Source organism: Pezoporus flaviventris, unplaced genomic scaffold, assembly GCF_033815535.1.
Source record: "Pezoporus flaviventris isolate CSIRO_AGI_PZ_B2104156 unplaced genomic scaffold, CSIRO_AGI_Pfla_v1 ptg000063l, whole genome shotgun sequence".
In the NCBI taxonomy this organism is placed as follows: Eukaryota; Metazoa; Chordata; class Aves; order Psittaciformes; family Psittacidae; genus Pezoporus; species Pezoporus flaviventris.
In genome coordinates, this window is record NW_026892611.1 from 3,102,141 (window position 1) to 3,125,747 (window position 23,607).

The 23,607-nt window shown below is 43.2% G+C and overlaps 1 protein-coding gene across 1 annotated transcript in view; it reads left to right on the forward strand.

Moving 5' to 3' along the window:
- TAOK1 (TAO kinase 1) overlaps positions 1 to 23,607 on the forward strand; it is a 65,466-nt gene that overhangs the window by 10,142 nt on the left and 31,717 nt on the right. Inside the window, exon 2 of the mRNA XM_061470089.1 lies at positions 20,232 to 20,458. Within this exon, the coding sequence (XP_061326073.1) occupies positions 20,327 to 20,458 (132 nt within the window). The 5' untranslated portion in view covers positions 20,232 to 20,326. The remainder of the gene's footprint in view (positions 1 to 20,231; positions 20,459 to 23,607) is intronic.

Sequence of the window (23,607 nt, forward strand, 5' to 3'; positions counted from 1 at the left end):
TTCTCCCTTTTTATTGCTGTTTTTTCATTGTTGCTGCTTAAAATTAAGTCATAAATTGTGAGGAGCAAGGAAAGTGGTCATGCACCATCAAGTCTGGTGTCAAGAAGCATTTTGGAGATTTGCTTTGAAGATTTTGCAGGTCTTTCTCACTTAAAACCTGTTATTTCTGAGCTTGCAAGTCGTGTCGAAGTGTTGAGTTTAGGTATTACACGAAGGATGAATCTCCTCATGACGTGGAGCAGTCAGTGCACGTGTCCTGGCATGGGCCTCTCCTGAGTTCTAAAAAATACAGACAAGGTATGAATGCCTCTTTACTGCAAGAGGCGTGTTCCTTCCCTCTGCATGCATACACGTCCAGCAGCTCCTCTGTCCCTGGTGCAGTATGTGCAGGAAAGATGCTTCTTGGAATGCCTAGCTCATATGGAAGGAATAACTTTATAAAGCCTTTTAAGTGAGAGGGGCTTTGGACAGGGGTCTGCGGGGACAGGACAAAGGGAATGGTTTTAACCTGCCAGAGGGGAGACTGAGATGAGCTCTTAGGCAGAAGCTCTTCCCCGTGAGGGTGCTGAGGCGCTGGCACAGGGTGCTCAGAGAAGCTGTGGCTGCCCCATCCCTGGCAGTGTTCAAGGCCATGTTGGACACAGGGGCTTGGAGCAAGCTGCTCTAGTGGAAGGTGTCCCTGCCTGTGGCAGGTGTTGGAACTGGGTGAGCTTTAAGGTCCCTTCAAGCCCAAACCAGTCTGGGATTCTGATTCAATGAGAGCAGTTTCCAGTTTACATCAACTTAAACATACTGTGTTTTAGCATGGTAAAAGCCACTTGCCTGTATAACTGAAAGCCTGTGATAGAACAGGCATAAGCAAGTATCAAACCATATAGTGTTCAAGATATCTCTATAAGTAAACACCTTTTAACTTGATCCTCCTTGGCCTGGGAAGGATTGTGCTTGTCGCATTCCCCATTTTGATGGGTACTGAAGGGGATATTCGTTTTCTGCATGGCACCGTTACCCAGAGGTAATAGCCAGAAGCAGAGCTGCTGTCCGGAGCTGCTGAGCTGTGCTCTGAGGGAGGGCTGAGCCCTCCTCTTTGGGTTTAGGGTTTTTGGTGGATGTGATGTCATCATTCCGCGAGGTCTGCGCCTCCGCCGCATCCTCCAGGAAAACAAAACAGGGGGGACGAGACCTGAATGTCAAATGGAAAACACAAGCAGATCTGATTCTCCCTCTCCTCCCTCCCCCTTTGGCTTTGAAAGGAGCTTTCAAGCTGACTTTATACAACAGGAATTAGCTTCATAGAGAAAAAAGAGGGCGGGAGAAGCAGTTCTGTTCAGTTCTTACTATCGGGTTCTCAAAAATAACTTCTTCCTGCCTCGCTGGAGGATGTGATGTATATGATGTGCCAGATGCAGATATAGGGGCATTTTGTAAGCGCCAAAGTTCTCCTTGCTTCAGGGATCTTTGTTATTAGCAACCTTTCCCTTTTTTTTTTACCGTTTTGGAGATACTTAAAGCACAGCGATTTCTTGTCACTGTTGTGTTGGTTTCTACCAGAGAACTATCCCATCCACTTCAGATGTTTGTATGAGTACCATGGCAGTGCTAACACCAGCCTTCCACCAAGATTACTATTGGGCCCTGGCCAGCATCAGGGGAGCAGCCAAAACCAACTGCAGGGCTGATAGAACCAGGCTCATTTTTGTTCAAGCCTGTGGAATTTGAGTGTATCCGAGTTCTTCTGCCTTTATGGAAGCCCTTTTGTGGCCTAGCAGCAACTGGCTTTCATGCAGCTTGTTATCTACGCTGAGCAATATGGTTCATGTAAATATGGGCAGGTTTATTCTTTTTCAGGCTAAGGTTTTCGCTATTCCCTCATTCAAAATGACTTTGCAAAATAATCTGCAGAGAGGTGGGTTGAGGTATTTGGAAGCTACAAACTGAGCATTGGTTTGTGGGGGATAGACTGGTGGTCTCTGAGAAGCTGTCCAGATGTAGTAAGAACTTCTGGGCACTGAGCAACGCTGGAGCTGATATTCCTTGCCCTTTTGTGTTCAGGAACCTTGGTTACTTCTGGTTGCTCTTTATAGCTGGGATCCAAAATGTAAATACTGTTTTCTGGCATGGCATGTTGAGTTCTCCCTGTCCAGCTGGGCTGCAAGGGTGAGCTGCATGCATGATGAGGGAGCAGCTCTCGCTGGTCAGTTGTTAGGGTGTATCTGCGCAAGGTATCAGGACATTGTCCTACTTTTCCCAGCTCCAAAATCCAAGACCCTTAGAATTTCTAAAATAGACACCTGACTTTCCCTTTGTTTAGGAGACAGGAGCAGTCAGCAAATAGATCTTCTTTAATAGCAGAAATGTTGCTCAAAACTTTACTGTTGTTTTTTTCCCTTTCTCTTATTTGTCTGTTCCTACTGACAAAAGGCATAATCCATTATTCCAAACTGTTGGAAGAGAGGTTTCAAATTGCCAGGTATGAAATTATGCCGCTCGCTCAGTTACCAGCAGGAAACGGCATGCGAGATGTTTCAAAACCTACAAAGGAGAAAGTTCTTTGTATGTGTGAATTTAGTATTCACAAAAGGTGTCAGATTGACAGCCTTGGAGATTGTGGAGATGGGAATTTTATTTATCCCTAGAGTAGGTGCTGTGCAGAACTGCAATAGTGCAAAAATGTCCTGTGTTATTCTGCTGCTACACTCTACCAATGCCCTTCACAGGCAGCCTCTGGGATGAGGAGCTCCTTTCTCTGTGCCCCTTCAAACAGTTGGCTGCCAAAGGGATGTGAGGGTGTTCTTTTGTGTGTGATGTGGGTGCTTATCTCCTTAAATCTAAATAGATGTGAAAGGAATCTGATAGCACCTACCTCTGTCCAGCCGCTGGAGCAGAGACAACCTGAAGCCTCCATGTTCTCCAGCTGTATGCAGACTGGTAGTCTCAAGGCAAAAGGTGTTAGCAATCACAAGCCTGTTATTCACTGATATATTTGTGCTGCAAAGGTTTAACACTCTGTCTTACATTGAGATATATGATTATAAAATCAGGTAAATAGAATCCTAGAATAGTTAGGGTTGGAAAGGACTTTAAGATCATCTAGCTCCAACCTCTTTGTTTTAATAGACTAGGCACTGGGTGAAACTTAAAAAAGAAGCACAGACCTTGTGTATTTAGTGGTTGGCATAAGAAATGGGATGTTAGACCTTTGTGTTCTTGCTGTGAAGTTGTGTGGTCTTGGACGGGTCACCCCTTAGTCATGTAGTTTATGTGTTTGTAAGGTAAGGATGGTTGCTGCAGCTCTCTATGTACTCAGCAAATACCAGGGCTTTTTAGGCTTTGGTAATGAAAGTATACCCAGATGTGAGTTTTGGCTGTTGAAGAATTCCTCTTCAGAGAAAGAAGGGAAATGGAGCAACCTTTGGTCTTTCCACGCATTTCCAGACCCAGCATAAGACCTGAGAAATGCCAGGGTGAATGGAGACATTGCAGGTGCAGTCCTTACCACCCTGTTGAGTTGAGACAGTTGGCCAGTGTCAGTCATGCAGAGCTGTGTCCTGCAGGCTGTGAAACCGCCATCCTGAGCTGTGATTTGCTTTCTCCAACCTGTATGGACAATACACAGTTTGAATCCCAAGGACTGGTAACATTTCAGCTTTAGAATGACTGGTCTTTATTTCAGGGAAATGCTTTTCTTCTACTTTTCACCAACAATTAAATACCATCAACCCCAGTGCAACCCATCACTTGTGTCCTAAAAGGAAAACCTCTTCTTAAAGGCTTCTACTGTTCACCAGGACTAAATTTCTAATGCAGTTTCTCAGTATAAACTATCTGGCATGATGAAAACTAAACGTGTGTAGTTATCATTAATGAAGATGCTTTTAGATAACAGCTGATTGTCTTCTCATGTTCTTTTACTTTTTAAATTCCATGAGCTTTCTTCAAAATCAGATGGAAAATGCTGCAGATTTTTCTGCCACAGCACAAGGACTACTCGTAGCTGTGGATAAGGCAGATACTTAAATGCTCGAAGGAAGAGAACCATTTTAAGGGAACCTGGACAGATATGGTGACAGCATTGAAACTCTAATGCAGGCAGTTTCTTTTTTTGTCTAAAACTGTTTGATAAACTCTTCAGGGAAATAGGAGGGTGTCTGGGAGGCTCATGCGAGGGATGTGCAGTGTTTTCTGTACGTTGTCCATTTGCTAATGTGAAAATGGAGAGGGAATACCAAGGCCTGTTTCGGAGGCAAGAAAACCCACAAATAACACCAAAACAAAGCAGCACGTGATTTCCTTCTAATGTCCCCCTGGCAAGGTCTGTCCCACTGCTTTCCTGGGACTGTTCTCATGACTGTTCTTGTTCCCTGGTGCTTTACTTCTGTATCTTCATAGCCAGACCGCTGCGTTGCGTATTTGTAGACCATTTTAAGTAAGTCCTTCAGACCATGCAGCTTAATCCTGCTCCAGCTGTGCCATGTAGCTATAGCTCTGGGCAGTAGTTTTTACCATCTCCATTTACCATCCTTCATTAGATGGCATTACTCTGAGTAGTATGATTTGACCAAGTCACTGATTGCCTTCAGATCAGAGACTCCTCACAGCAGCCACCGCTGCCATCCAGCAAGGTGCTGTGCTGACAGAGGCCTTCCAGCTCCATCCTGCCAGCAGTGAGTGCTTAAGGAGAAATGTAAGATTAATGTAGTTGTATTTTCTTTGGAGGCTTTATACCTTTACAGGTCAGACCTGGAAAAGGCACCTGTCTGCAGCTCCCTGCCTCGCCTCATGCAAAAGCTGAGTCCTTGAAACAGGCAGGACAGCCTTGTTTTCAGCAAGCCCAAGTGTAAGAGCAGGTTCCACCTTATCTCAGTTAACCTTTTATTTAAAGGCACAGAAAATAGTTTGGTCCATCAACTGAAGCAATCCAATTATTGTTCACCCCAGCTAAAGGTGAACCATGGAAATGGTTGCTGATTATTTCTTTTCCATTCATTTGCTTTTGTGAATGATTGCAGAGAACAGCTGGATTAAGCAGCTTTGTGTGCCAGCACACAATGAACCTGTGAAATATAAAGGTGTTTGGGTCTGTGCTATTGGAATAGACCCATTTCTGATTACAGTTTTGTGTCAGATTTAGGATGGATGTGTTCCTGTTTGAGCTGAAATTGCCTTTTCAGCCTTAAAACACTTTAATGCTTACTTTGTACATTCAAGCAACTTAAGTGCTTCCCTCCACTCTTCAGGCCAGAAGGAAGTGCTGTGTTTCTGACTTGGTGTACAGCAGAAAAATTGTTTAAATACTCCCAGCAAGAGTCAGCCTGGGCAGGGTGGACCTTGGGCATTAAAACCTGCTTTGTGGGCCTTGTTTCTGAATTGTTGTTCCAGCTATTTGCTTCAGGTGATGATGGTGACCTACCTCTTTCATCCCTTGTATTGAGGACAAGTAGTAATCCTGCCAAAACCAGAAAAGAGCCAGATGATTTTTGTTTAAGCAGGTTTTTGGAGAAAAGATGTAGTCATTTACCTTCTGTGTGTGCACATGATGTATTGACTTAACCTGTCTTTCTGGTGGAGAGACAGCCAAGCAGTAGGATGCTGAAGTCTGTGATTTGATGGACCTTTTAGTAAACCTGTAAGGAGAGAGCTGAATTTCCTGGGTACATTCCAGTGCAGTGAATTCCACTCCTCACTTCTATAGTGCTTGCAGATGTTGGTGTTCAGAGAAACCACAACACTTGAGCATTCCATGCATGTGTCTTCATCCTAGTGAGATACAGATAAATAATGATAGAGGCAGGTAAAGCATAAAGGTTAATTTGTTTTATATAAGTTCCATCAAGGTGGAGAATCTCTTTGTTATTGCAAAACACCTCCTGGAGCAGGGGCTTTTCCTCAGTGGACCCACTCTTCCAGGGCAATAAGAAGAGGGTAAACCAGTGCTATGCTGGGGGTTATCCTCAAAGTGCAGCTGAAGATGCTTCAGCCCTGGGCTATAGGAGATCAGAAGGACTTTTCCCTGCCAGAGAGGCTCCTCTTGTTTCCAGTTTCTAGGCTGTTGGGAATCTCTGTCCTGTGTTGAGTGAATCATTCCTGGAGAGCACCCAGGCAGTGTGGAGGAGGAAAATGCCTGGTGTGAATGCAGGAGGCATAAAAGTCAGATGAGAGAGGAGAGATAAGAATCCATCAGGACAGAAGTCTAGTGGCTGCAGAGGAATCTGAGAGGAAGGAGCTACAGCTGGTGGAGAAATGGAGGTAGAGGCTTGCAGGAGAGGTGGCTCGGGGGCCTGGAAGATGGAGGCAGCAGGAGAAGATGAGTTGGCAAGGGAGATGGCAGTCTGAATTCTGACACTTTCTAATTCTGGAGTGCTTGCCTTTGTAACCTTAATAATTTTGTTCTAATAGACTAGATACAAAAATTGCATTATATGTTCTGAGGAATTAGGTTGCTATGGTGATGGGTATAGAAGTACATAAGAGAGAAGATGTCAGCAAACGGAACAGCTGTAATGTGGCACACGAACCTGTGACTGCCTGCATTTGGGAAGCAGGCCTTTAGGAACTTCTGCTTCAGACTCGGCTCTCGCTGCAGGGATGCCTGTTCCTGTGTGAAAGTGACGTCAGAGCTTCCATGAGAAATCTTCCGGGTTTATGGAATTTCATATGGGCCCCGAATTTCTGGGTAGGCAGAGCACATATCTCACTTCTGTGCCACGGTGGGGAGGTCTCTCTTCCACCCAGCAGCTGGAAGTGCAGGACCAGTCGGACCACGAGTGTGCGGGGTGGGAGTGGAGTCGGCAGGCATCAGCACAGGAGTGAAAGTGATGGTGGTTGTCACACACCTCTTATGCTTTTCCCCATCTACAGCGAGGATGCCTTTTGTATGCCCACCCACACCTCCTGATTTTAGCACTACTTATACAGTGTTTGCCATGCTTGGGGAAGGATGGGTTGTGAGCGGGGCTGGCCTCCACGGGAGAGGGTTGCTGGAGAGCTGATGGAGCAGGACAGTGGCCAGGATGGAGGAGCTCTGCAGGTACAGTTCATCTCACGTAGGTGTATGTTAGTGCAGCACAGGGCCAACAGGACAGCATCATGTTGGAGGCTTCTTAAAGCCAAATGTGGTGTAGTGGGTTAAGAACTGGCTGCGGGGAGGTGAGTTAGTGCTGTCAATGGAGGAAGTATGGGTTAAAGGGAAGCTGATGATAGTTCCAAGGACCAATCTTCAGACAGTTTTAAATGGTGTTTTGGGCTTGATGTACATGTGAAAGGACTGTAAATGTGTTAATAAAATTTGCTGGGGTGAAGTTGTGGGTGTCATCAATCCAAAGGAGGGCTGGAGTCTCACTCAGCAGGATGGAATGAGCTGGGGGTTTGCAGTAATATGGATAGAAGTGGGATAGCGCAAAGTGCGCAGTCATGCAGTATCAACAAGCATATCATAATATGTAAAAATATATATTGTATGTAGGTGAAATACAGAAGTGTGGTTTATCAGAAATGGAAAGATGTTGAAATACTTGAGTATATTCATTATACGATGGTGATTTTAAAAGTTTAATGCTATATGGCCAGGAAATAAGCAGATGTGGACAATTTTGTTCAGGGATGTTTTAAAAAAAGCCTTAATTTGGGAAAGATGTGAGGAAGGGCTGTTGGGATGTGTTAGAAAGCCAGCTTTCTCCTGTATCATAAAGGGAGACAAAACTGGCTTGCTTTTTTCAGCTAAGAGGCTAAGGGGACATATTATATCTCTGTTCTTGCGCTTATTCCTCAATATGGAAAAGGGAAGAATACTGTTTAAGGGCAGTGTGGGGAAAAGAGTAAGTCAGTGTAAACTGACAGGCAATAAACACAAACTGTAAGACAGTCTAAATCAGTTCTTAAATATGTTCCTAATCAGAATGGGAGCAGGGTTCTGGAGCAGCTTTGTAACCAGAGGAGTGGCTTTAAGTTCTCCAGAGTTGGTTACATTTTGATGACTGGATTCTATTATATAGTTGCTTAAAATAGCAGGAACAGGAGTTAATAGGACCTTCAGTCCTGTGATCTTAACTATCCAACTGAGCCATACTCTGTACCTGAACCACCACTACCTAAATTGTTTTGTGTCTGAGTTGAAATGAGCATTTGTTCCCATGAAAGCAGATAAAACTCACCAAATTAAAAGGCTTTTAATCCTGATACATATTGAAAACTATGCTTTGCTTGAAGTGAAGGGCCGAGTGAGAAGTAATCTAGACCTTGCAGAACCCACTGGGGAAGCATTCCTTCACGTAGGTAAAATAGGTGGGTTTTGATCTGTTGTTGTTTGCTTTTGGTTGTTTGACTCATCCCTTTGCTGTGTGCTGGTCAAAACATTGTTCTGCTCAGTCATGTGGAGGCAGGAAAAATAAATACTCAGCCTGAGCTGGAGTAAAACTGTACAAATTGCCCTGACTTTGGGGAATTCCAGCAGGAAAGGAGGTGCTCACAGGCTATAGAGATGCATGAAATAATTGCTCAGTAAGAGTACTCCACTTGTGGGTACAGTTGGACGGGGCTTGGAGCAAGCTGCTCTAGTGGAAGGTGTCCCTGCCCGTGGCAGGGGTTGGAGGTGGATGAGCTTTAAGGTCCCTTCCAACCCAAACCATTCTATGATATGATTATTTCTCTGCAGCCTTTTGATAAACCTTTTTTTCTGTTTGTGATGGCAGTTGTATATTTTATTAACCCATGCTAAACAAAATTGGCCTTTTTCATAACAAGGTGTGTTAGGATAATGCTGGTTTGACCCTGGAAGAATAGCAGTATGAAAACTGTCATCCAGAATACATCACTGGTCTGGTCCTACCTGCTGTTTCTGGCAGTGGTAACAACTGAAGAGGTGCCAGGAGCGTTCAGGAATACCTTACCCGACCTGTCTGTGGATGTTCTTACTCCTGTGAATGTCTAATTTAAAAAGCAATGTTTGTATCTCTTGGGCTCAGCACCTTGCAGCCATTTCTGCAGGTTAATTCTCCTCTTTATAGCTCAGTTGGTTGAATTCCTTCACTCTGTTATAAATACGCTGCTCTTATTTTATGGATTCTCTCGTTTTTCTTGAAGCCTGAGCACCTCACATGGCCTTCTTGTGTATGATTTTTAGCTCTTGCACCTTTTCTCCTCAAGCTTAGGTTATCTTCTTGGACATTTAAGGTTTCTGAGGCCTTTTTGTACTGTACTTTGATTTTTATGGCTAGATGTGAGTGAAGAATAATAGCCAGGAGCAGAGCATGGCAGAGACTTGCTTAGTATATTGACAGGAATTCTGTATTATTTTCCTAATAGATTCTTCATGGTTAAGACTAGATATGTGCTTGATGGTTCTTTACTTTTTGACCTTTCATCTCCTGCCTTCTTGCTCATACACTTCGGTTTTTAAGGTTCCTGTGTACTTTCTGGTACTGTCAGCTGCCCTAAACAAAACTTGTCATGTACCTTTCCCTCCTGTTCCAGATCCTAAATACAAATGCTACACAGGATCTGCGGTCACTCCGGTTGCAAAGTTCTTTTCCTTTGCTCCAAACGTGTAATTATGCATCTGACCCCTTTCTTTTTTCAGAGTTGTGTATCAGTGAAGAGGCGAAGTTTCTGTTCTCTTCCTAAGACTAATGAATACAAGAATTCTGTGTACAAGACTTTGCCCACTTCTTGTTGAATATGCTTTTGAGTTGTTCTGTTATTTTGATGGCACAGCCCAGCGCATAAATGTTTGGCTTGTTAGTTCTCACTGTGTCACAGTCACCAAGTGATGAGCATGTTACTTCCACTAATTATTACTTCGGTTAATTCCTCTCTTCAGTTTGGCTGCAGCCACTGTGGGAGCTTCTGGAGCGGTGGCTTTGGAAGGAGCAGTGGTTGTGACAAAAGGGGATGTCACTCTGGAGCTAGTCAGACCCTAGGGCAGCTCCTTACTCATCTCCATAGGTCAGTAATGTTTAATGTATGAGTTTATTGAAGGACCAGCTTTCTTGATGTATGGTCTGTGACAGCACCATACCTTATACCTAGTCATCATCTTTACGCAGATAATTTACCTTCTATCCTGTATCCTTGTTCTCCTTTGTGGCTTTTCTGGTACCTTGGTAGTGGATCAGGCTGGGGCACAGCTTGGTTTTTAAGATTATTCCCACAGAATCATCCAGTTTTCTCTTGGATTTCTGTTATATTTGACTTATTTTCTACCTTTGGTCTTTCCTAATGTCTCCAGTTTTGCCAGGTTTGTACTTGCTCAAAGAAGAGTCAGACCCATGGACTGGTGGGTTGGAAGCTCTGGGGTGGGCATGCATCCTGCCCTCCTCCTGCACTCCAGGGAATTCATTTGCAAGCTTAATTTAAGCATTTTTGTTATTTCTTTACTGGCTGGTCAGAAAGCCTTTGAATTCCTTCCTTTCAGGCCTCCCTTCTAAGGCTGTGTGTGATACTGCTACTTTTTAATCACTCCTTTTCTCAAGGGTAATTATCTACATTGTGAGCTTTAGTAGCTTGTTTCTGAGTTATTTATGCTGAATCCAAAGTAGCCGATTTGCTTACGTTTACTATATTTATTGTTCGGGGGTGAAATTGCTTTGGGGTCAAGAAAAGGTTTCTTTAAACTCAAGCCCCGTTAGGATATCTGCCTAAATTTATTTTCTTATGGGCAGCTGGAGTTTCCCAGTATTTTTGCCTCTAGATTTAGTTGACTTTCCCCAGCTGGCTGCTCGCTAACCTCTTCCTGGCCAGTGGTTTGTAGCATTATTCCCACAGAGTCTTCCAGTTTTTTGGATTCGACTTTATTTTCTACCTTAGGTCTTTCCTGCTGGCTCCAGTTTTGCCAGGTTCACACTTGCTCAAATGAGAGTCAGAGCAGCGTGATGTAGTAAAGGACAGGAGTTGGCAGTGCCTGTGAACTTAATGAATTGCAAAAGAAGGGGGACAGCGGATTTAATTTTTTCCAGTTGCCTTCCTCATAGCTTTGCTAGCCTAAGGAATCACTAAATTTAGAGCTGACCTTCTTAATAAATGTACCAGAACTATCACAAGCAAAGTCATTCAGGAGATGTTAGTGTTGAATATGTCAGGCTATGGTTAGCACTTCTTCAGCGTCCATGATACTGGCCTTTGAGAAACGAATGCTGGCTGTTCTTTAACTATCCTGGGTGATCCTATGGGATGTTTTGTTTTAAATAGGAGAAATAAATACAGGATGCTTATTGGTACTAGAGTATCTTTCATCTACATTGGTAATGCGTTTTATTTGTGGTGTTTAAGTGGTAGATTGGTGTTTCTCGGGTGAGCGACACTGCAGAAATTGCTGGTGACTCAAACTAGTGTTTGGTTTATTTGTGTTTGCATATAACTGGCATATGTAACTTGTCAAAATAGATAGAGTTTGTTCAGAATATCTGTCTGTAGCACAGGAATGGGCTTACCCAGTTGTTACTTTTCCCACTACTTGCAAAACATGAAATATTATCAAAATAATAAAAAATACAAAAGATTTTTTCCATTTTGTTTCAAATGGAAAGCATGGGATAATTGTTGCACTGTTGGCTTTACTGCTGGTGTGGATCATCGTGACTGCTTGTCAGTGGAGGTTTTGGAAGCTTAGATTTCTGACCCTTTTTGCTAGTGACATTCCTGGAAAGTAAACATACATCCAAGCAGAACAGCTCAGCAGGATCAGAAAGTGTGCTGGGGTAAGTGATGCAGGGAGCTGATGATGGACAGTTTAGTGTCAGAATCTTGAGGGGAAATCAAAGAAAGCCACAGTCTACAAGTACATGTATAAGAGAAACACAAGCAGTGCTCTAACATGAAAGTGTCTTCTGGAGGCTATTTTGCGAAGAAGTAAAATACAAGAGAAAAAAAAACACAACACAGAGAAGAAGAGAAAAAGAAAAAAAAATCTACAAAGAGGTTTTTTTCCAGGATAAAATCATTCCTCAAAAATCTTTTTAAAAGAAATCGAGAAAGGAATCTGACTGGAATGATAGGCTTGCTCTTTGTCAGGTGAAGAAGAATGCATGTGTTGGGGAAGAAAAGCCTCTTTGAACATAGGGTCTCACACAGGCAAAAAGCTGCCAGAATTCACCATAATATCCAGGTGCAGGTTCTTCTTATCCTTATAATCTATTCCTTCTAGAAGGACATAGCTGAGGGAATGTGGAAGATACCAGTGGGACAGCGTTTGATGACTATTCTTTGCTGTGAGCTTCTGCTACAGAGGAGGATCTCTGTTCATTTGCAGTATGCAGTACTGTTGTTACATGTTGTACATGTAACATGTTTTATATGTGTGGGATTTTAGACCACGTGCAGTGCCCCTGTCATAAGACAAGTTATGGAAGTGTCCAGCACGGCTGTACTATCTCACCTGCTTTAGGCTTTGGCAGCAGAAGGGGCTCCTGACTCGTAAATGGGGTGATCTTAGCTTTCCCCTTCCCTTGGGGATCAGCAGAAAGCGGAGGAGCATCTCATGAACATAAGCTTGAGGGTGAAAAGTGCTGTAGATAAAAGCAGTGTCTCAGTGGGGCTTTCCATGGTACACAGTTACCCTCCACAATCCAGTTTCCTCAGCCCGTTCCAGGTGTCTTTGTTCTGCTTGCAGTTGGCACTGTTTCAGGATGGTTCCTTTTTTTAATCAGTTTGGTGACAGCATTTTGGATTTCTTCTGAATATTAAACATTTTGCTAACAGTCTCTTGTAGAATGCCATTCATCTGCACCTCCCCCTTCCGTAATGACAGGTAGTCCTAATGGATCCAGTGTGGAGAGCATGGGTACCAAAAGGAATGATTTTAGGATAATTACGAGAAAGGCAAGTTCATTACTTTGCCAGCATTCTTCCATCTACTAAGTGGTAGAGGTAAGTTAGCAGGATCCTGAGGGAGATGTTCCCCAGTGCCTCTTGCCCCTTTTGCAGGGCAGAGGAGAAGCTGGATGCCGCTTGCTGCATCTCCAGGTTTTCCTTGTTTCATTTCTGGGATTCCCCTTCTCCCCCCCCCCCCCCCCTTAATTACTACTTTAGGACAATTTCCAAATGCCAGAACTAGGAAGAGAAAAAGTAACATGTTGTTAGCTTAGTGGGAGAGGCGTACCCAAGTACCCAAGCAGTTTGTGGTGTGTGGTTTCACATGAGTCAAGTCACTAAAATTGCTGTCCATTTGGAGAGGCTTGGGGATGCTGATAGACTTTCCATTGTGATAGTCACCTAAATACAACTATCTTCACACCATCTGTTGTGGTGTAATTGAGCATGGATAGGAAGCCGGTTTTTAGCTGATCAAGGAAAATACCTTATTCGTGAGCAGAGAGTAATTGATCTTCCATGTGTGCAGTGCAACACACTTGAGAGTTGCTCTGCTGTTGTTAGGACAAGAAGAAAGGGTCAACTGGGGTTCCAGAGCCTAGGTTAAAAGAGGGTTTAAGGAACATCCGCAGCACTTGGTGCATTGCCAGGGCATCTTTTTTAATTGGAAAGCAGTAAATCCCATGTTGTAGTTTTGACAAGCTTGCTGGAAGGAGAAACTGGGTGCAGTGATCAAGAATGTGCTTTCCCAGTGATCATGAGGACCCTGATGAACATATGTCCCTGCGTTTGAGATGTGCACAAGGATGGATAGCAGATGATCCTGAATCTGGCAGTATTGCACTGGATGAAGATCCCTTGAATTTCAGATAAGCCAAATGAGCTTCTTCTGTCTGTGCCCTTAGAGAATCCCACCCCAGCAGCCTGGCTGTCACCTGGCTTGTGATGAACAGCAAATGCAGATGCAGTGATAGGATGTATAGTAGGTGATTTCTGTCTGCCCTTTATCTTTCTGGATGAGGTTAACTCCATGCATAGAATTCATCAGGATAAAACTTTAAAGGCTGATTTATATGCAGATCACAATATAAGATTTATATGCAGATCACAAAATAAGTCAAGGATGGTAGCATCATTCCTAAAGTCGCACATATCAGCACTGCCTGGTGTGACAAGAGTTCATTTCATCCCCCATCCCTGGCAATGTTCAGGGCCAGGTTGGTTGGGGCTTGGAGCAACCTGCCCTGGTGGAAGGTGTCGCTGCCCATGGCAGGGGGTTGGAACTGGAAAAGCTTTGAGGTCCCTTCCAACACAAACCAGCCTGGGATTCTTCTGATGCTGGGCCTTCATCATCTGTTCTGATGTTTCCCCACCAGCTGTGCTTCTGCTTCCAGTACCAGGTTAGAGTCAAACCATCACACATCCCCATGGGATTGAGGGTGGGTGTTGCAGCATCCCGTTGTTGTCTGAAGAGAGAGTATTTTACTCACAGTCACATTATACCAGAACACAGCCTCCTGTGCTGGGCAGTGCAGCCTTGAGCACATGGGAATGAGCCTGTTACATGTTGTGCTGCAAGAACCTCTTTGGTGTCTCAAATATACGTCAAAGAAGCTTCCTCTCCCCAACAGGCAGTATTATGCGATACTGAAAGTTCAGCTGAGGTTTCTTCTGCATGGTTTATAACCAGACAGCTCATATGTGCTGGTATTTCTGGTTGTTATGCTAGAAAACTTTTATTTGAGTTTAGTTTGGGATTTTTTCGCCTGAAAATGCATGGAATAGTGACAGCTTCACATTTTGCATGCAAGCAGAAACTTGCATTCCATAATTTTGCTTCTTTTTTTTTACCTTACAGGCTTTTATTCAGAGTTTGTCCAAAATGGGGAGTGATTTGTCTGCTACTTCCAAAAAAATTGTGCTTTCAGGTCAAGCATTCAATGCTATAGAGGTGTTTACAAGCCAGTATTTTAAGCATTCTCACCAGTTCACTCTCACTTTAGACATAATTGCAAGTAAAAGGAAAAAATAAATGACAAGTCGTTCCTTTTTACCATATTTATGATGGTGGTGGAAATTTTCAGCGTCAGCTGGAATCCATTCAGGAAATTTCTGATAGCGTGTTGAGGGGGTAGCTTAATCTCAGTTTCATACACTCCCTGGATCAGACCCGGATGCAAGTAAGAGAAAATCCCTTTTCCCTGTTTCGACAGTTGCATGATGACACTCATTCCCCATCTATTTGATGCTCTTGCATTAGATCCTGCCAGAGGAAGTGACATTAAAATCTGGCAATGGTTTGCACTACATGCAATGCAGATGCTCTTATAAAATATCTAAGTATCAGCTTCCAAATGCAGTTGTGTTGAGGTGGGCTGTTGGGTTTTGGTGTTGGGTTGTTTTTGTTGCTTGCTTTACTTTTGCTCTGGCTTCGAGTAGGACCTGCAAAGGACCAGTTATTTTCTCTGTTGAATAATCACTTTATATCTTTGCTGTTAGAATGTGCAGCTCTGATGATTGTATGTGCTATAACTGGTCTCCTGGTTGGTTTGTTTTTAAAGTCATATATATTCTATCAGGGAAAAATACATGGAGTAACGGCCATTTGATACTAAAGAGAAGTGTTTATAGGTTGTACTGTGCTAAGTGTTTTGTATAGCAGATGACATGAGTATTATGTCTCATATTCCAAATAATCTGTTATTTATAATTCAGGAACAGAGGGCAGCACTGCTGTCAGCCTCATTAGCCATTGTAGGAGGCCATGTAGTGCCTCTTGGTACCCAGGGAAATGGAGAGAGACACAGGATGATGGATGCATAAATTTGTTTGTTGTTTCCATGATGTTCTCACATGGTGTTTGTTTTAACTCTGGTTGTAATATTCTTGTGTGTAGAAGCCGAAGGATGTTGAATATGTTGATTCCTTGAAACTTCATTTGTACGGACAAAGTGTGCTGCTTTTTAATGCTAATGATCTACAAGTAAGCCTGTGTTGTCAGTTGGTGCCTGCAGACTTTTGAGCCATCTTCAGGAACTGCAAATGCTTTGATGCATCTCATGGTTAGTGTAACCGAATGCCTTTTAGTCATCAGGTTGGTCTGGATGTGAACTGGAGAAGTAATATGATGGATAGGTGGAAATCTCAGTGAGTAGGTTCACTTTGCCTTTGTAGTGAAGGATTAGTACATTCTCTTCTTAGTACATTGGTTTATTACATGAAAGCAGTTACATCTGACAGCTCTCCGTGTCACAGTTTTTAGTGTAGTGAGGAGAGATTTGTATTTCTGTAAGGTCTCCTGGCATAAGGCTTAAACATGCATGTTAAATATGGCAACTGACCATTTAGAGCTTTGCTTGTTCTGCTCTGCAGGATCCCAGGGGATGTTAGTCACAGGGGTGGGTCTTACTTCAGCTGGAGATGACATGGCAGGGAGGCAGAAAACTCAGAAGAGAACAGGTCTTGTCCCGTCCTCATCTTCAGCTTCCTTGTGTCGGTGGTTCAAGGTGTGTGTGTGTGTACATTTAATATAGCTGTAATTACAGGGGATGTAACATCTTACTGATTCATAGACTTTTGTGGATGTGTGCATGTGGTTTCTACTAACTGGTTGTTGTTCAGATGAAAGTAATTTGATAAAACATTTTGGCCTGTATTCAGTGTTATTTAAACTAGTAATGGTTGCTACTGACTAAATGTAGTTACTTCAGCCTGCGTGGAAATAAGAGTTGGTCCAGTCTGTGCTTCGGTCATAGAAATGTAGAATTCCAGACTGGTTTGGGTTGGAAGGGACCTTAAAGCTCATCTAGTTCCAACCCCCTGACACGGGCAGGGACACCTTCCACTAGTCATTCCCTGGCTTACTTTGACTCTTTCTCGTATTCCTCTATCACCTTGTTGGTTGTGAGTGGAATCAATGTAAGTACCAGCAGTTGTGTTTATGCAATGCAATATTCTCTTTCTGTATGAGTGACAACTAGGAAAAAATGTGGAATTTATTTCATCTAATTTTAGCAGCCTGCAAGGTGGCTTGTAGGTAGACTGCAGAGACAAGAGCTCACGCAGGGGATGCCGATTCCTGGTGCAGTGCCTGTCTCTTGGCCACAGCCAGGATCCAGCTGCCTGGTCTGAGCTAAGGTGAGATGATCCATCCACCCATCCACTGGGGACAGTTGTGTTTAATGGTATAGCTGAACCAGTCCAAACAGACTACACTAAAGAGACTGCATTGGTGGAAGAATGTGAAATACATCAGTGCAACTTGACTGTAATACAGAAAACCAGCTGGCTGCTGGTATGTGATTGAATTTTCAGTGCAGTTTAGGTGCAGGGCTTTGGGTGTTTTTAATCTTAACTCATCTGTATTTTAAATACATTTAAAATAATGCAATAACCACGTTGCATGCCACTTCTCCTAACTTCACTTCCATTTCCCCAGAGCATCCAGGTGTTGTTATTGCAGGCAGAGCATCTCAGCTGCTGGCACTGTCGGGCTTTGGCAGGCAGCACGTGTTGTCTGGGTAAAGAGAAGACTGAGGGAATTTAATATCGGAGCATCCATAAAAAATGGGAGCACTTTCTTTAGCAAAGGCTGCATAAAGCTTTCTTATGGGTGGAATTTACATTAATGCATTTTATTGTTCCATCTAAGCAGATAAAATGATAACCGTGGTGTCATGCTCACGTCTGTGACTATCCCGTTAAATAGGTTTTAGTACTTAATGGTTTTATTCTCATTCATTTCAAAGCAGCAATTATTTTCAAGAATAAAGATAATTAAATTTGTCTCAATGTTCTCAGGATTAAAGGGGGGGGGGGGGGAAACCCTGTATTTTAAGGTGTATCACAGTGGATAAGGAGTTCTCTTTTGCTATTCCAAGCCTGGCAGTGCAATAGCCAGTCCTGTACCACTTCTGCGTGTGTTGTTAAGGAGCCTGGGAAGAGTTCTAGCAGCCATAAGAAGTGCTGCCTGTTGATGACATTTCAGAGGCATGCTCCAAGATGATGCCAAGAGCAAGTCTGGTGGCTGGTTTGGCATCAGGAGTAGGTGGGGAGCTGTAATCCATCTCAGCTGCATGCACTGGGGGTTTCCTGCTCTCCCTGGCTCCCACTCGCATGCTCGCTCCCGGGGACATGTGACTTTGGGCCATATTAGCAGGTTTATCCAAGCCTAGCCCCTCTGACTAACAGATGTAGGGAAAAGGGCATTCTGGGATTGCAGCAGTTGCTTTTGAACAACAATGTCCTTTTTGTAAGAATCTGATGCTTCTTAAAAGATGGAACATGACATCATTACTGTCGATCCAAGAAGCATTCCTTCAATAATACTGAGTGTGCTCTGGTTATCAGCTCCCTTCCCCCAGCTCCTCTCTCGTGCTTTTCTGACTGATGCTTTTTGTCTATTGTTTCGTCGGGGGCTGTAAATGTGAAACAGTTGTCTTTCAGTCTTATGTGCTTGTTAGAGCTGGAATCAAGTGGAATATTGTTGGCTTGTTTGAAAGAAAAAATAACAAAGCCCACCACTTTTCTTTCCAGTCTTCATAAATGTAGCGTGTGCTTCAGGTACAGGCTGAATTGGAGCTAATTATTTCCCTTCCCACACGGTATTAGTTACTGTGTTATGCAATGGAAGGTGGAGATGTCCCAGTCCTGTTCCTGTGCATCTCACTCAGCTTCATTAGCAGTTGGGAATGTCCTGTGCTGATGTCGCTTGTTCCGAAGGCTCCTATAAGTGATCCTGCATCGATGTGCAACGTGCCTCTGCGTGCTCACCAGTGCAGTATAGCAGAGTTGTGGACAGCTGCATATTTTCTGTGTGTGTGTATATGTATTGGCCTACCACTGGGATTTTAAAGGAATCAGGAAAACTGGAGGCTCTTGCAGACTTTACAACTAGGTATGTCTTGGCTGTCTCTCACCCCATCGTGCTCTCCTCGTAGTTATTTGAACTAACAAGGAGCAGGCAGTCTTTGGCACTTTCACATGCTGCAACTGTCTAGAGAAGAGTACCACAGAACATAAACATGCAGGAGTATGTCTTTTTCCATGCTTGTAGGAATTGCTCCACAGGGAGGGGAAAACAAATGATTCATTGATGGTTTAGAGGGTAGGAGAAAGGTGGAGTTTATAGAGTCCAGGAAAGGAGGATAAATGGACAGGGATAAGGCCTTCTGATGCCTCAGTTAAACTCAGATTTGTTGTATTTGTTTTCTGGTTTTTAGAAGAACGAATTTGAGCAGTGAAATGTGAATTTAAAAAAGCACCAGTCTTGGCCAGACAGGGATTTTTGGGAAGAAGTGGGCTGTGTGATCAGCTGTTTGCCAGTCACACAGAATGCTTCTATTGGTATTTACAGGGAATTGAGAGGAAATCCTCATACCCAGGCTCTTCCTTTTTAGCTGTGTGTGGGGAGAAAGGTGCGTTTTACTTGTAATGCTTGTTTAGCTTCACCTGTTGTGATGATACAGTATGAATTTAGCACCACTTGGAGGTATACTTTTATTCTGGATAGATTCCAAGGCGCGCTGAATAAATGAAGGTAAACTCATGATACAAACAGGATTTTGTACATTCCAAATAGTGTCTGAAGTTGCAAGTTCCTCTGAATAAACTGTTTGCCGGTGGACTCTGGACCACTGTATCATATACTATCATGATTAAAATGGATGTCTGCTGCTTCAGCAGAGTAGAAAGATGTATCATGTATGGAATGGGGTGTCTCCTGTTCTGAATGCTGTTCCTCTAAAGAAGAGGGTTGCTAATCAGGCTCTGAAGAGCAGGCACTTTACAATAGAGATAATGAATTTAGATAAGAGAAAAAAACCCAAAAGGGCCATGACTAAGTTGTGGAAGCTTTAGAGAGGTCTCTGCGTATGTGCTGACATGAATAAAAACTGATCACTGTCTGCTTCGTAACTGGAGTGCAATTTTAGAAGTAAAAATACAAATAGAGATCAGTAAAGGGCAGTGGTGGTTCATACACTTCATACTGGTGCCATACATCTTGTCTTGCAAAGACCATCATAAATAGATATATATAGAGATGTGCAATTGTGTCATCCACTTTAAGACACAGTGGGTGTAACTCTTCAGAGGGAGGGTGTCAAGGTAATATGGGCTCACTGGTGACAAACTGGTTCTTGCTGTAGGTCAAAATGATTCTGGTGACTGCTCTGCAGGGGACTGAGCAGATGCTGGAGCAAAGAATGCCTCTCACTTTATGTTTTGACTTTGGTTTGTGGTCTGTGGAAATGCTTGACTGGTGTCACAGTGGGACTGTGACATTATCCCAGCAGATAGGTTGTGTTGTTTCACACAACAGGGATGCATGCCCTGGAAGAAGTGGAAACTGCTCTGCTGTAGCTTTGTTTCTTACTCTTACTCTTTGAGAAGAGGATAATCAGTGAAGGATTGCAATCTTTTTCTTACAGTAATCCATGCTGAAGAGGCTCCATTCATACAGATGAACCAAGGGTTGAGGCAGCACTTTAAACCCAGATAGTCGGTCGGCTAACTGCCCAGCAGGATGCCATCAACCAGCCGAGCGGGCAGCCTGAAGGACCCAGAAATTGCAGAGCTCTTCTTTAAAGAAGATCCAGAAAAGCTCTTCACAGATCTCCGAGAGATTGGCCATGGAAGCTTCGGAGCAGTTTATTTTGTAAGTAGCTTTGTGACTTGTGAATTTTGGCTGTATGTCTTTTTATCTTGAAGCCGTGGTTGTAGGCTTATTTTGAATGTATTGAGGAAGAGAAACTACTGTGAATCTTTTAGATATGTGGTGGTGTGTGTCTGTACAGTCTCAGCCCATTCACAAGCTTGCAGTAGCTGTAAGGTGTTTGCATATGCAGTGAAAAGGAGAACTGGAAACATGGCCCTTGCCCAGTGCGTTTGGGTGCACCATTATGTTACAAGCAGGGATTTATCTGCTAATTCAAATATTACTTCTCCTCCATCAATTCTCACTGGCAATGCCATTCTCTTGGTCTGATCATCTCCTTTTATCTTAAGTTCTCTCTCCCTTTGTGCATACCCTCAGGCTCCCTTAAAGCCATTCTTTGTGTTTGACACCTAAGGATTGGTTCTGTCACATCCTTCCCTACTTCAGGCAGGAATCCCAGTATTCATCTGCATGAGACTTTTGACGTGGTCATCTGGATAGCAGAAATTTTCCCCAGCTGATACAGTTCAACTGGAGGTGGGATGCCTCATGGTAGCCTCATTTGCGGGTTGCTGTACATTAACCAAAGTGCATCCTCTGAGACCTTCATTTAAAAGCCCCCGTTTTCCTCAGAAAACCTTTTCACATTTATAATTATAGGAGGTGTGGCCAAACCTGCCAGTTTTCCTTCAGAAAGCCATTTGTGTCAGTATTTTATGAGATGCCTATTCATTGTTAATAATTGCAGCAGACCATGTTGGGAACCTTCCAGCACAAATCTAATGCAGCACAGATGAACTAATTAGGAAAAGCTTCTTAATTTTGTTCCCTGCTTAAAACTATGAGCTGCCACTGTCTGGGAACAGGTCTGGGGGAGGAAGTGCTTCCTGAAGAAACAGTACTCACCTTGTGGCCTTTACTTCATCTCATTCACTCACTTTGGTTAAAGAGTGGATATGAAAAAGACATCACACTACTCCAACCCATTTTGGGGCTTTATTTTTGTCAAGTGCGAGTTGTAGCCTGTAAGTTTTTTGTTATGGTACCTTTTTACTGCTAGCAGGCCTGAGATCTTGAATCTGAAACTGTTCCATGTAGTGTACTGCATAGCACAAACAGAAGCCCAAAAGATGAGATGGACAAAGTGGAGGGAGAAATTTAGTGTGAGTTAAATAGAGAACTAAAGTAAGGGAGTGTATGTCTTAAATCCTTTATTCCTTTGTAACACTAGGGAAAAAACCTGCTCTTAAGTTTCGTTAGCAGGATTTTGATTCTGCTATTGCAAACAATGAAACTTTCTCTAATCAATGTAATTAGTACTGGATTATGGTTAATAACTGTTTAAAAGCATATTACCAAAGCCGATGACACACTCCACCTTTTCTTTGCTCATGTTTTAATTCTCTCATTGGTGAGGTTACTCTCGTCGCCAGATGTTGATCCTTTTGCGGGGAGCTTTTGGAGGAAAGCGGGGTGTATGTGCATAAATGTCTGCCATGAAACAAGTCTTCTTCGTTTGGATCTTTTAAATCTTGGAACGTCTCCGTGGCTTTTGGTTAGGAACTGTCTTTTTTCACTTATTCCAGATCGCAGGGACACTAAAAACCCAAACAAAACTCTGTAATTTGAACGTTGATGGGGTGTCAGCTGGGATGGTTCTTTTGCTCCCAGCTTGGTGTCAGTGTTAAGCAAACTCAATGAGGAGTTGCTTGCTTGGTTCCTCTAATTCACAGCAACCCCCCTCACCAGCCTGCTTTCATTGCCTCTAGCCTCGACCAAAAATGTTGATGAGAAATAGATGCAGGAGTGATTAAAAAAGTATAAAATCCATATATTCCTGAGATCTCTTCCTGCCCTATTAAATGCAGTTTACTCTTTCCATGTTTGTTGTTCCTACTTTACTTTCCTTTCATCCCTGATCCCAAGAAGGGGTGATATGTTACTTTACATGATAACTGACTAAAAGTGTTCACTCCTGTCTCTTTGTTTCTGTTACATCCTGCAGTGGCAGAAAGTTTCTGTTTTTCCTTTAACAATTGACATGGATTTTGCTGGTTCACCTCATGGTTTTAGCTTCTTAGAAGCTGCAAGTCTGGCACCTCTGAATCATTTTGGTATTATCCTTACCCTACTCTGCAGTGTAATAATAGCTTTCACTTGACACAGGAAACCTACTACACTGGAACACTGCAGATGGAGCAGAAGAATAACCCACTCCCTTTTGTTAGAGCTGTGCTCCTTCTGCTATACTGTAGTATTTGGCTTGCCTGGTTTGTTGCAGTTCTTCACTGGTTGGACTGTTTCATAGACGGTCTCTCTAATTAGTAAAGATCTAGGAGTCAGAACTTTATTCTTCCTTTTTTTGAGTCTCAAAACCCAAATATAGTCACCCCCCAACTTTAGTGTCAGCAAGACAGGAGGAAGGATCTGCTCAAACAGATAGAAAACTAAAAATAGGATTGGTTCAAGCTCATCATAACTGGTTGAAGTAAAGACTGTCAGGGAATTCTGGGAATCTTGAATGGACAGCAGAATTAAAACGTTATGGAAGAACCTTTTTACAAAAGGCAGAGTCCTGGTACTTCATTAATCCATGTTCTGATAGGTTGTGCTTCATAGTGCAAATATATGCAAAATCAGCATTTTCATCAATCATCCATGAATGCTGTGGTGCACAATATTCTGATTTATATGGTCTGGTTTCATACCCAAGTTGATAATTCTTATCAGAGAGACTTGGGGGTTTTCCTCCATCACCCTCCCATGCTGCTGAAATCCTTAACAGAGGAGAGGCTAGAGTCTGGTCTGGAGCCATCCTCCCCACAAGGTGAAGCAGCCCTGCCCCTTCTTCTGCCAGAGGGGAATGAGCAATTGCCTTGGTGCTTGGTGCTGTGTCCCCATCCCTTCTTTAAGACACAATAGCTGATTTGTGGGAGCACTGGGGAGAAAGATACTGGTGTGCAGAGCAGGTATCTACTGTGCACCTTGGTTTGTTTGGAATGGAACAAGGGGGTTGAGCATTGCTTCTGTTTTGTCTGATATGGACCTGAGCAGTGAGAGAAGTTGATTTAGGGAAAATCAGTTTTATTTGAGTCAGAGCTGCTTTTATAAGCTATGATTTTTAGTTTAGAAGTGACAGTACATGGCTG